General features: G+C 41.2%; 1 protein-coding gene across 2 annotated transcripts in view; it reads right to left on the reverse strand.

The window, feature by feature from the left end:
• Positions 1 to 13,943, reverse strand: part of SRBD1 (S1 RNA binding domain 1) — a 251,041-nt gene that overhangs the window by 222,918 nt on the left and 14,180 nt on the right. For both annotated transcript variants that reach the window (XM_004699761.2, XM_045285760.1), the window contains exon 3: positions 6,812 to 7,189. In XM_004699761.2, the coding sequence (XP_004699818.1) occupies positions 6,812 to 7,189 (378 nt within the window). The remainder of the gene's footprint in view (positions 1 to 6,811; positions 7,190 to 13,943) is intronic.

A 13,943-nucleotide genomic window follows, 5' to 3' on the forward strand; every position in this document is an offset into this window, starting at 1 on the left:
ACCCCATTTGTTTTTTCACTTCAAAATAAGATATGTGCAGTGTGCATAGGAATTTGTTCATAGTTTGTTTGTTTTTTAACTATAGTCCAGCCCTCGTGAACTGGCCCCGTTTAAAAGTCTGAGGAGCCCTGGCATATACAAACCGCACTTAACAATCAGACATTTGTAATAAACTCGGTTCAGGTTTGCTGGTACATTTTATCATTAGTTATGTGTCCTACATATAAAGCTGAAGCATACTAATTTGCTGATACTATCATGCTCAGATGTTCAATATTAAGATCTATTGTACAAAACACTGTTTAGCGGGCTATGCTAACTAAAAAACAACAACAGGTATTTCACTTTTATCAGAAGTGACATACAACAGAGTACTTGTAATGGAACCACATTCTAAATCGGGAAATACCTGTATGAGAATTTCTTAAGCACAGATACAATCAAGCCTCTTTACTTACTTTTTAAAAATCAGCTCCAGTGATTCTTATCTACCTTACATTAAAAGTCCAAACACTGCAGACTACTTTAAAATCCCTTCTCAAACTAGCCCCAAACCTTCTCTGTTCTCAGAGTTACTAATCTAGGGGGGGAAAAAATTGATGCAAGTAAGTTTGCGAACCACCGTTTAGAGTCATTTCTCAAACTTTAATAGAATCACTTGAAAACACTTTCTAAAGGTCTAGAGGGAAGGTCCCAAGCCTGCAGCATTTCTAAGCCACAAGGCCTTCATTGAACCATACTTTGAGTGTCAACAGTTTGAAAGAGAGGGCAAGAGAAGCATAAAAAGCAATGGGTTCAAAAGCCATCTCAACAAGTTACTAGGTGTGTGCCTTTGAAGTTACTATTCACCATTCACTACTCTATGACTTAGCTTTTTCTCTGTAAGTAAGGGTTATGATCGGCAGGCTGGTAGTACATCGCATTTTCATAAGATTCAAATTACGTTAAGCGAAAAGCATCTAACTTAACTCTAAGTAAGTTATTAGCACGGTCAAGAAATCTTATGGTCTTTGAAACATTTCTTCCTCCCTCCTCCTTGCTGCCAACTGCAAGGAGGAGCCAGCAACAGAAATAAAAATAAAAAGTATTGCTGCAGGGAGGCAATGTCCACCTGCCCTGTGGGTTTGAGATGGGGCTCACTGCCATTGGGTGACCTTATAGGACAAGGTAGACTGCCCCTGTAGGTTTCTGAGGCCGTAACACTTTACAGCTGTAGAAAGCCCCATTTTTTTCTCCAGAGGAGTGGCTGATGGTTTCAAACTGCTGACCTTGCAGTTAAAAACCCAACACATAACCACTATGTCACCAGGGTTCTTTTGAGATGGAACTAAAGTTCTGCATTAAATGAGGCCTCATGGCAATTTGATGCTAGTGCTCCAAAGATAACTTTCAAAATACTTTCCTTAAAAAAAAAACAAAAAAAAACCCCGAAACACTTCCTCATAAATCTAAATGAGTAAAGAAAAAGGCACAGAAAGGAGTGTAGCTAGACTGGATTTCTCCAAGAAACACTGGCTGCTTACAGTTAAGGGAAGGAGCTGAAAATCTGTGAGGCAACATTCTATTCTTTATTGGGCCAAACATTCTCCAAAAACTACCAAACAGAACTCAACAGCCTATTAAGAGAGTCATACACCAAGGCCAAGTAGGATTTATTCCAGGAATACAGGGATTTATTCCAAGGATGGCTCAGCATTATATCATCGATCCACAAACTAGATCACATCCACAGAACAAAGGAAAACCCAGCACATTAGCATCTTTGTGGATGCAGGAAAAAATTTAATAAAATCCAGTACCATTTCTGATGAAGACCCTAGAGAAGGAAGCAAATAAATGGACATTCCTCAATATGACTCACGGCATATGTAAAGGGCCAACAGCCAACATCATAGCTAAGGGGAAAGACTGAGGGCTTGCCCTCTTGAACTGGAGAACAAGTCCAATTGTCTGTTCTCATCACTTCTATCCGATATTGTACTAAATAGAGTCCTAGCCACAATAATAATACTAGAAAAAGCAATTTAAAGTATCCAGGTTGGAAACTAAGAAGTAAATTTATCTCAATCCATAGGTAATATGATGATCCTATATATAGAAAACCCCAAAGCGTCTGTAAGAAAATTGCTAGAGCTAAAAGTTTAGCAAAATTATAGGGTACAAGGTCAACAAACAAAAATCAGTTGGGTATCTACACCAGCAATGAGGACCTGAAGGGAAATTTGGGAAATAATCCCATTTACAGTGGTGTCCAAGAGAATAAAATACTAGGAGTAAGTTTAAGTGGGCACATGAAGAAAGTGTAGAAGAGAGAAATGTCAGAGATTTCTGAAAGAGATTAAAGACGACTTAAATAAAGGGGGAAATGTTCTATATTCATGCATTAGAAAGACTGAATACAAGAAGGATTCAAAAGTTCATGGGACAATTCCATTGTCTTTTCATTCCATTTTTCTACTAGCTTTTTGAAGTCCCCTCAGATTATTAAGATGTCAATACTGTCCCCAAACAATCCATCTATTCAACTCAAGCTGATCACAATTCCAACATTCTTTATAGAAATGGAAAATCCAATCATCAATTCCATACGAAACGGCAGCAAGTGGAGAAGTGCTCCTGTCCTGCCGGAAAACAAGACAGGATGACTCACTCGTCCCCACTGTAAAACCTCCTGCGTGTGTGCAATCTCCAAGCTTGACAGGTTTTTCATTTCCCTATACATTTCTAATCAGCAATGAGAGCTTTCAGGTTTGTTCAAAATAAATAAATAAAAGTCACAGAATGATTACAATTTTGCCCATTCACTATGAAGACCCTTTTGCAGGATTTCAGCTTACCTGGCCTGGCATGTTTACATTGCTCGCACCTCCAGGCAGAAGCAGCCCTGGTGGCACTGCGGGCTAGGCACTGGGTTCTTGACTCTCTCTAACATATTTTTCTCTGGTTTTTGGTCTATGAAACCCAGGTTGGGTGAATCTAGAGGCAATACTAGAAAAAGAGTGCCTGGGGGGGTATAGGAGGGAAGGGAGGACAATGGAGAGTGAAGGAAAACGTGTCGAAAATGACCATGGTAGCAAATGTACAACACGCCTGATGTGGTGGAAATGTTGAATGGTAGGATGTCTGGATTATGTCCTAATAAAGTTATTTGGGAAAAATAAATTTTAAAAAATTATGCAAAATAAAAAAGTGGTTTACAGCAGTGTTTCCCAAAGTGTGCGATACTGCCCTCTGGGGGTTGCTGGAATGATCCAGAAGGGGTGCAAAATTAAGATACTTACATTTTATGCTGACTATAGTACAAACATTTTTAATTCCCAAGCAAGTGCTGACTAATCTCTTTTTCTTCCTGAAAAGGGGACCACATAAGTTTGGAAACCTATCATTTGCAGTCTTGGAAAACCTACGTATGGTCGGTTAGTCAGTCAACTCACTGGCAATGGATACAGCTGCAGTAATCAAAACAGCTGACACTGACTAATAGAATTGAATTAAAAATCCAGAAATAAACCCTCACATCTCTGGGCAACTGATTGTTAGTAAGATTGTTAAGTCCCCCCAATGGGGAAAGAAGAGTCTCTTCAGTAAGGGGTGCTGGGAGAACTGGATATCCACACGCAAAAAATGAAACAGGATCCAGGCCTCGGGCCATAGAAACACAAGCTCAAAACGGATTTCGAATGTAAACAGGCAAACTGAACCATAAAATTTTTAGAAGAACAAGCTGGGACAGTGATGTCAGGCCTAGCTCTTAACAATGGATGATCTAATAACAAAAGCAAAACAGCAACAACAACAAAAAGCAACAATGGAACCTCACAAGAATTTTAACTTTTGTTCTTCAAAACACTTCAAGAGTGAAAAGACAACTTACTTACTGAATCTCTTCAGAAAAATACAGATTTGATAAGACTGTAGTAACATTTAATATGTTTAAACCATTAACATGTATGGTATTAAAATTCCATCAATAAAACTTGAAAAAATCCTCTGGACACATAACAATTTTTTAAAAAAAGAATGTAGTAACAAAAATATCATGTACTAGGATGAGTTAAACACAAAGACAAATAACCCAGTCATAATATGGGCAAAAGACCTGAACAGACAGCTCACCCAAAAGGACATTCTAATGGCCACCAAACACAAGAAATCTAAGCGGACTCTGGGCACCATCAGCCATCAAAGAGATGCAAATCAAACTGCAATGAGATACCATTTCACTCTCACTAGGAGAGATAAGATTAAAAAAAGAAGATGCTGAAATAAAAAAGGTTGTCAAAAATGTAGGGAAATTGGAATATTCATCTATAGCTGGTGGTTCCTCAAAAACCTAAATACTGTATAGACTAACATACAGCCCACCCATCATACTCCCAGATATATACCCACACGGCTGACAACAGGCTGGAAAAAGAGACTTAAGAATATTCACGACAGCCCAACCGTGGACGCCACTTAGGGGCTGGATCATCAAGGTTCACACAGAGTTCCAATGGAGCACCGTCTCAGCAGCCCAGAGGGGAAATGGAGTCTTGATGCATGCTGCAAGATGTGCACCTGAGCAAAATAAGCTCATCACTAAAGAACAAATATTGTATGACCTTAGTTACGTAAAAAGACAAGAAACAAAGGTAAATGTACCCAGACAAGTTTTTACCAGTGGTCAGGGGGAGTGGAGGAGCGAGGACTCTGTGATGGAGAAATCACTTTGAATTTGGGCTGCACAGCTGATTAGTGTAATCACTGTTAATAAGTTGTGCACTTGTAGAACACTGAATTGGAAAAAGTTGCATGAAAGACCTGCATCACTGACCAAAGAAGAGTAGTTGCAGGGCTTTGAAGCAGCAGCAGCAGGGGGAAAGAGTACACATCAGAATCACTGTGGGACAGACGACGGGGAGGGAGCTCACCCATCTCTCCTAAAAGGCACTGCCATAGTTATCTTTGAAATGTTCCCCGAGTGTGCTGGGCACGAGGCCCACAAAAGGTTGAGAATCTCTGCTCGAGTGCCATCTTCAAGTCACCTCCACGGTCTCAAGAGCCGACTGATGACACTGGGAAGTGCAATCTACCCCATATAAGGAATGTAATTCTGGTATCTCGAGTTCGAGAGAACTTTCCTGTAGAATATTCTGTTCTTAGTAGAAAGAATAAGGTCAATTCTTAGTATAAATTATAATAACCATACTCAATAGATATTCTAATTGGAGCTTAACTGTGAGTTATACTCTATTAATACGACCCTTCCAGTCATATCCCTTATGGGACACATCCTAATTCTGGATGCCACACACCTGTGGCTGCAGTCGCCTTTTGAAGGACATTAGCTGCTAACAAACAGGAATCGAATGAGATGAAGACTTATCATTTGCTGTCCCTTTTGACCTAGCTTAAAATTGTTCTAGTTTTTAATATTTTCTGCTTTCTTTTCTATTGAGGTTTTCCTCTAGTTTATTTTGTTAGCTTTTGGGGTTTTTTCCTTGTTTTTGTATGCTTTTTTTGGTATATGAGATCCAGGATGTGTGAATCTATAGACAGTAATTGGATTAATGGTTTCTTTGTGGTATGACGGGAGCTTGGAAGGAAATGGGGTGCTAATAACAATGAGTACAAGAATAAAATGTTCTAAAACTGATGGTGGTTATGATTGCACAATTCTTCTTGGTATGACTGCAAAATTGTGTTGTATGATATGTGGAATATATGCCCATAAACCTGTTTAAAAAAAAAAAAAAGATCTGACCTTAATAGAGAGTGCAAATCGAACCACACAGTCTTTGTTCAACGATGATTTTGATTACTATTACTTGTGCTGGATCGAAGGAATTACATGCTACAGCTGAAAGGAGGGGGAAAATATCTCTGGAGTGGCCTGCAAAAGAGCCTGGCTGATTAAGATTAGTAGGAGGCCAATGCCTACTAGAAACATCATGCCAGAGGCCCCAGCTCATACATGCATTAATAAGATACGGTCCAGGAGTGGAGAAATAGATCAATAAATTGGGGTGCAATTTGATTGCACCATGAAACTCCTACCAAAAGACCTCTGCCTGCATGGGTATGGTAAGAAGGTCGGGGAACAGACTGATAGGATTCACCTGTGAATAGGTGTGACCACCATTCCCTACAATGCCATCCTGCTGCATATAAAAACAAGCGCACTGAGCAGGGGGTGTGATCTCATCAGCAGCAAGAGCCAAGAGTGTAGCAACACATCCTCTGGACACAGCACGTGGCTCACCCCTGCCTGAACTTTGGACTGAACAGCACCCACCACCATGTGAGACATTTCCTCAAACTTCCTTGAGTTCTTCAAACTTTCAGCAATTCGCAGAACCCAGAAATGTGAGAAACTACACTGGGGGTCGGGGAGGGGGGTGGAATGGAGCCAGACTAGCATCTTTCATGAGTTGGACTTTGGTGACTTCTTCAATCTCCAATTCCTTGGGAGTAGTTGGTGTTAATTTTACAGAAATAAATTATTAACACAAAACGAACAATGAAGCTTAACAATGAACAAGGACCCAATTTGTTGGTGCAGTCTGTTTGTCCAGTGGACGTTCTCTAAATCACCGTGACAAAGGCCTAAATCACCTTGACTGAGGCCCCAGCTCTCCACTGAGGAAATGATCCGCTGAAACACAGACCACATACCCAAGAGAGGAACCAGTGGCCAAGGCCTCCAAGAAATCCACGGCAAAAGTGAGAGACTTGACAACGCCCAGCCCTCTCCTTAGCTGGCAACCCTACCCTAATCCAAATGGAACGAACCAAGCCAACTAAAGCGTGAGGACAGACGAATCCATACCTGTACTATGTCCCAGTTCATTTCCACCTCCTCCTGAAGACTGCTGGCACTTGCCGGAAACTTGACAGGCTGCCCCTGAGGACACGATCCAGTCTTCACTTTCTTTAGAGGGGACTGACCAAATGTAAAATCGTCTTCATCCTCCTCCTTGCATGGACCTTCACACATGGTGCTTGTGGACGGGGGCGTCTCTGAACTAACACCCTCCACCTTGGCGCTGGGGCTGGTGGCTTCAACTTTCAGCTTTTTGGTCCTCTGAGGTGAAGGAGCCTGAGCTGAATTTTTCCGCTTCCCCTTTGCTGTTTTCAAAGTCTGTGCAGTGTACACTTCATTTTTTCTGTCATCCATATCGGCATCAGCAATAGCCACAGAGCGATTCTAGCAGGGGAACAAAAAGGCACAGATTTATTAAAGGAAAAGCCAACTGCTCCAGCATACCGCTACTTCAGCAATGAAAAAGAACAAATTGCTAACATCAAACAATTTAGAGGAAGCTCAAAGGAATAATGCTGGGGGAGGGACATGGGGGGGTGTCAACAATCTCAGGAAGTCACATGTTTACATAACAACCGGGCAGGTGAGGAAGGAGGGAAAGAGGTGGAGCTGGGAAAGGAGCCTGAGGGTAGTTTGGTGGGGAGGAGCCTGCACTGATAAAACTGCAGACGATACACACAGAGTAAAAGGGAAACAAACGGGAGGACTCTGCAAAAGCTCGGCGGATTTTACCAATTTCTCTCTCTGGTTTTCTAAGAAGTTACCACTGGTGGGAAATTGGGTAAAGGGTACATGGAACTTCTCGGTATTATTTCTTATAATTGCAGGTGAATCTATAATCATCCAGAAATAATTTAAAGATAAAAGTGAAGTGGCCAGGTGCACCAAGAACATTAAGCATTCAACTAGGCAGGTTGGAGGTTCAGACCTGCCTAGAGGCACCTTGGCAATATACTTCTGAAAACCAGTCTTGAAAATCCTAATGGAGCAGTTCTACATTACGAATATGGGCTCACCACAAACTGGAATCAACAATCAAGCTGTGGTCCTTAACAGTAATCTAAGAGAGTCACATGAAAAGGAAAGGCTATTCCTACAGAGGCCAGAAGACCCAGGATAAAACTTGGACTCAAAAGGCGACCATTTAAGGAAGAGGAGTAACATTTCCACATTCATAAAACTCCAGAGGCTATACACACTGCCACCAAATTAAGAAGGACCAAAGACAGGAAATACAGCATGACAAGAAGACAATGCCAAACATTTTTAGGAGTCCTCACAGACATCCAGGCCGCCACAGCACCAAGTGGCAGCTCAGGCATGGAGGAAGGCATTTCTCCGGACACTTGAGAGAGAGAGAGGGAGAGAGAGAGAGAGCGAGCTGTCATTATAGGGATCATAATTAAGTAAGCTGGCCTATTCTCAGTTACCTAAGTGATATAAATTGTACAGACATAAAGGAACAACTCCCATACTAAACTTTAGTCCAAATGATCTTTTCTCTTACTATGAGGATAAGTAAAAAGTATAGCTATTAGGGTTCTATTTCATACATGCATGGGTTCATTCCATATAAAACATGTTTAAACACGTCTCTGCAATCAGTGGATGTAATACACTTATCTTAGTCTTGTTAGGGTACCTCACAAAAAAGGGGGGTAGGGGGATACATTTTGTGTTGGGGCTGGGTGGGGCAGTACTTTGTGGTCAGGGACAATATAAATTTTTTAACAAAACTCCAGTGGGCATCTTCTCAAATGATTGAAGCTTTGCAACAAAGTTGATTGGAATACTGCCCCACAAAAAACAAGTTTCCTATTGGCTCAAGTGTTTCCAAGGTCAGGAAGATCTCACTGATGAGCCCAGAGTAGGAAGATCTGCCACTTCACGGAATGAAGAAAGAAGCTATGGCTTCTACCAAACACTGGTAGAAGAGCAGAAAATTAGCATAGGGATCTCACATGATTGGGCATTTCAATATTAAGTGACTATCTTGGTCTCTGCTAGCTTTCAGCTTGATGACTGCCAAAAGCATTATGCAGAGATTAGCTAGCTCAAGAACTGATCTTCCCATTAGGCTCGTAAGATGAAAGGTAATAAAGTCAATTTTATGGAACAAATCATAACTGAGGATGAGTCTTGGATTTACAATGCAATCCAAAGAGCAAGGTCCAATAAGCGGCTTTCTATTAAATAGATAGATAGATTAGCTAGACAGGAGGCAGAAAGATATACTGTATATACTCACTCATGTATGAGCCGAGTTTTTCAGCACATTTTTGTGCAGTTTTTGTGGTAAAATTAGGTGCCTCGGCTGCTGTTTGGGTCAGCTTATACTTGAGTATATACAGTAAATAAACACACACACATTCACTGGTTTTGCTTCTCTAAAGGTCCTAGCTTCGAACATTTGGTACTGTTCCTACAGAATTAAAATGATAAAGATGAAGCTTCTAAATTAGTTCTAAGTATGACTGGACTGACAGGAACTGACTACCCTGCTTCCAGCAGTAAAGAGGGACCTCAGCACCACCAACAAGCAAAGGTGGGCAGCGGAGTGTATCCTGTGGATACGGGGCCGTGACATGAGAGCCTCTTAGACCCAGGGCACGATCAAACTGTGTGACTGAAAGGAAGACTAAAGAGCCTTCTCCTAAAGCTAACAGAGAAAGAAAGCTTTCCCCGAGAGCTGGTGGCCTGCAGTAGGACATCCAGCCTCCTAAAGCTGCCTGCTTTCCTCCTCCTCCTAATTATCCTTTTGGATGGAAGATGACTATTACCGTTGAAAGATTGTTTTTAAACACTGATTATCTTTAAATCACGTGGGTTGGAAGTATAGTTTCCCTAAAGTGGCAGTTACATAATATGGTGTCAATTTGGGACTTGAGAGGATTCAGAGTGAAGGGGTGGAGTCTAGTCAATCGGATGATAGCCAATGAGGCGAGGCCTCTGTGTGGACAAGGCTTTCTCCTGAGAATTCTGGGAAATCTGGGAGAGACTCTCTACTGACAAGGCTGACTTCCTGGAAGACATCGCTGAGAAGCCACATGGACCTACCCTGATGCAGCCATGGGTGCTGGAGCAGCCACGTGGAGACCCCTGTCAGCACTGAGAGGCTTACACCACCACTTAATTCAAAGACTTTCTACCCACTGGCCTGTGATTGTCCTGCTTTCAGTGTCATTGCATGTGTTTCTTGAGTCTGAAGACTTTATAGATTGGTATCGAACGTATGGGCTCATATCGGACTGATGGGCTTGGACTGGACTGGGTTGCGATTCTCAATATTCAACTGCTCTTGTATATAAACCTTTCTTGTATATAAACTTCTTTCTTATACACAAATGCATGTGTATGAATTTGTTTCTCTATTTACCCCTTAGTTCCTGTCCATTTTTTATAGATGTCCATCATTACAAGGCATAATGAGTTAGTTTGCCAAGTTTATTCTCTATTGTTCCTGCACTAGGAATGAGTAGGCTTTCCGTACCTTATACGTGGTGAAGAGTTAAAGAGAGACTTTAAAACCGAGGTAGATTATTTTAGTCGTTTGGTCTGCTTAGTCCCAATTCCTATTTCCCATTGCATCCTGCTATTCCCTACTGCTTGGATTAATTGGGCATCCTGTTATTTTCAGGATTAAATCAAAGTTACACATTTCTAGTTTGTGGTAAACTCTTCAGTTTACTTGGCATCTTTTGAGGGTTTTTGGTTTAGCATTTTTTACAAATTTTAGAGAAAATACTGACAAAAATTATTTCCTTTATATAGTATGTATTTTAAAGTATTGTATTTTTGTTGAATTGTGTGTGTGTAAAATTCGTCACACTTGCAAGAACTCTGCTGCTGCTGGGTAAGTGCTGGGCTGCTTACCGCAAGCCAGTGGCTCAGATCCCTTGGGAGAACGTTGGGGCTAGCTGCTCCCACCAAGAGTCACAGGTATCAGAAAGCCTTCAGGCTCACCATGGGTCAGAATCAACTCAATGACACTGGGTTTGGTCTGGGGGGTAGATAAATACACACGCGCACACACACACACACACACAAAAGGACAGTGAAGAATATTTCCATCATTAAGTAATAAGGTGCACTTAACTATCTTTAAGTTATTTACGTGAATAGTTTTAATTTTTAAAATGGCATGAATTCATCTGTGTGCTATATAATAAAAGAGTTTTAGTTTTTTATTTTTTATTTATTTAGTTAAGGTGTTCAATGTTTTGGGTTTTTCCTGTGCTCGTAACCTTTCTAAGTGACGTTTTTTAAAAATTCATTTTTTGAAAAAACAGGACTGTTTACTTTGCAACCATTTTTCTTCTAAAAAATGTCATCTTTTTGCTCAATTTCTTACTCATAGATGGCAATTTACTAGGCTAATTAACTAGTGCAGTACAAATGCACTGACGGTGAAGAATGGACTTCGTTTCAAGTTTATAAGCACCACTGGCATATTTACACTGATTCATTATAAAATAAAATAGAAGACCGTGGCTTTCTGTAGGAAGGGGGAGAATATTCACAAATATGTATCAGCTTGACCGAGGACATTTCTACATGAATATCTGCTTTTGCTGTAAATATATCTATGGATGTGATGTGGACGATTCATGGGCAGTTAGGAAACCTTCTTTAACATAACCAAGCACCATGAGGAAATGAGTCTCTGCGCCTAGGCCACAGTCTCAGGGGACATCAAGGTCACTGGTACAATATAGCTCACAAAGACAAGGTTCTAATCCTACTTTGTTGAGTAGTAACTCGCGTCTTAGAAGTCCGTGAGTGGGCAGACAATGTACAGCTGTTGGGATTTCTCTTTCCAGAAGTAAAAAGAGTGATGGAAATCAAAGACACTTGGGAGGGGGGAGCCAAAAAGCACAGGGAGAAGGGAACCTAAAAACCTAAAATCGATGACGAGGAGGGCATGCAAAGCCTGGTGAGGTTCGATCAAGTACAGTGTAGCGGAGAGGAAGCACAGAGAGCCGAATGAAGGTCAAGCATGATAGGGCAACAGGAGGAAAGTAAAAGTAAATAGAGAAAAGAACTAGGAGGCAAAAGACATTTTAAAAAGGTGAATGAACCTCGTTCTGGACAATGTCAACTTCCAAATGGACGAAAATGTCGACGTGCAGCGTATTTGGAGTTTGTTCCACCAGTTCAGACTGTTAATCAAGCTTTCTATTAAAGGTTCTGAAAAGATTGTGTAACAGTGTACAACCAAAAAAGGCCTGATTTGTGTTAAGTGGGGGACTGGTTTTGCTACCACAATGCACTTGCACTCAGCCATCTCAATGTGCCAGTTTTTGGTAAAAAACAGCATACCTCTCTTGCCCCACACACCTTACTCACCTGACCTCGCTCTGTGCAACTTCTTTTGGTTTCCTCAAATGCAAAGGGACACGAAAGGACAGCGATTTGATGACGCAGAAGAGGTGAAGAAAAAAATGAGGGAGGTGCTGTCAGCCATCCAAACTGATGAGTTTGAAAAATGTTTCCAAGAATGGAATCGCAGATTTGACAAATATATTAAGGGTAATGGAGAGTGCTTTGAAGGTGATAGGGTTGTTTTGTAAAAAAAATTAAATATGTAGCTTTGAAAAAATCTGGGTTTGGGCGGGGGGGGGGGTACCCTCGTACATGTGGAAGTTTTTGAATTGGAGAATGTTTTGTTGTACATAATTTTGCCACAACTAAAAAAAATTACATGAAATAAAGAAATGAATCCACCCTCATGCTCACTCTTTCCACCAACACCTGAACTAGAAACTTTTGTACACTAGATAGCTCTCTGAGTATTACATTTTTAACTTAAAGCATAATGGTAAAGAGCAGCGATACGAAGATAAGATGGTTCTCAGGCACATAAACCAAAAAAACCAAACTCACTGCCACCGAGTCAATTCCAACCCATGGAGGTAAAACTGCACCTGTGCGTTTCCAAATCTACCCCTCACACGGGAGTAGAAAGCGCCTTCTTTCTCCCATGGAGCAGCACAGGTCTGTAAGAGCTGTCGATAACGGGATAAAATTAATTGACCTAGCTAAAATGGAAGGAGTCCGTCATAAAAGGATTGTTAGCCACAAAAGAAGAGAAAATGGAGCACTGCAGAAAGTAAATAAGACCGAAACTCTCCTGAGCAGCACACCCGGGGTAGTACAGCTTAGCCACCGGATTCTGTGGTTTGGGGTCCCAATGTGACACAGTCCTGCTGTATTGTCACACAAGCTACCTTAACATCTTGCCATACAAACCTTCAACTGTCAACGCAGCACACACAGTGGCTTAGACAACAGTCAGCATTCACTAAATCCAAATGAATTTTTATTAGTCAATCCTCCAATTGAGTCCATGCTCACCAAGCATGGTTATGAGTATTATTTAATTCCCTACTTAGTTCAGCATCCAAGGAGAGAAAGTGCTTGCTGGTCAAAACACTTTTAGGTCCTTGTGATATTAATTATTAAACCAGCACTCTGGTTCTACAACACTCTTTTGAACTTATTTGTAAAAGCACTATGAGAATTGTAACTGTCCCTGAAATGCACACAGAGCCACACTTCTGAGGTACAAATGCAGCTCCACGATGTACTTTCTGTGGACCATGAGGAGCAAGTCACGGAGCTTCTCTTCCTCAGCTATGAATTCAGGGTAACAGCACCTGCCTCAAGAGCTTTTCGTGAAGACTAAGTAAGGTCATGACGGTAAAATGCTAAGCACTCTGCCAGGCTGATGATGAGCACTTGAATCTATGCTAACACCACCATCATTACACCACTACCATATATACCTCAGCCACCCCATGAGAGAGAAAACAGTAGTAAACAAAGAAAAGAACAAAGTAAAAGAACTACAAGTGGGCTATTAAAGGGGAAAAGTCATCAATCATAAAGTAAAAACTTATGAATCTCTTCCCTGAAGTTTAGGGTGATGGTTTTATGATAATTGTCCCATGAACATGTTTAGGACTGCTGGTCTACCTCCTCGTTTGGGTATAGTGCAGAGGGCATTAAAAGCTTGCAAGCAATCATCACAACAATTGGTCCCAATTCACCTGGGGTAAAAAGGAAAGAGAGTCACCAATAAGAGGATGTGGTCTATGTGGCCAGCTGACTCCATGAAACACTCCCCACGAGCCGTGGG

The sequence above is a fragment of the Echinops telfairi genome, unplaced genomic scaffold (genome assembly GCF_000313985.2).
Source record: "Echinops telfairi isolate 266 unplaced genomic scaffold, ASM31398v2 ScPeMD7_7475;HRSCAF=8513, whole genome shotgun sequence".
Classification (NCBI taxonomy): Eukaryota; Metazoa; Chordata; class Mammalia; order Afrosoricida; family Tenrecidae; genus Echinops; species Echinops telfairi.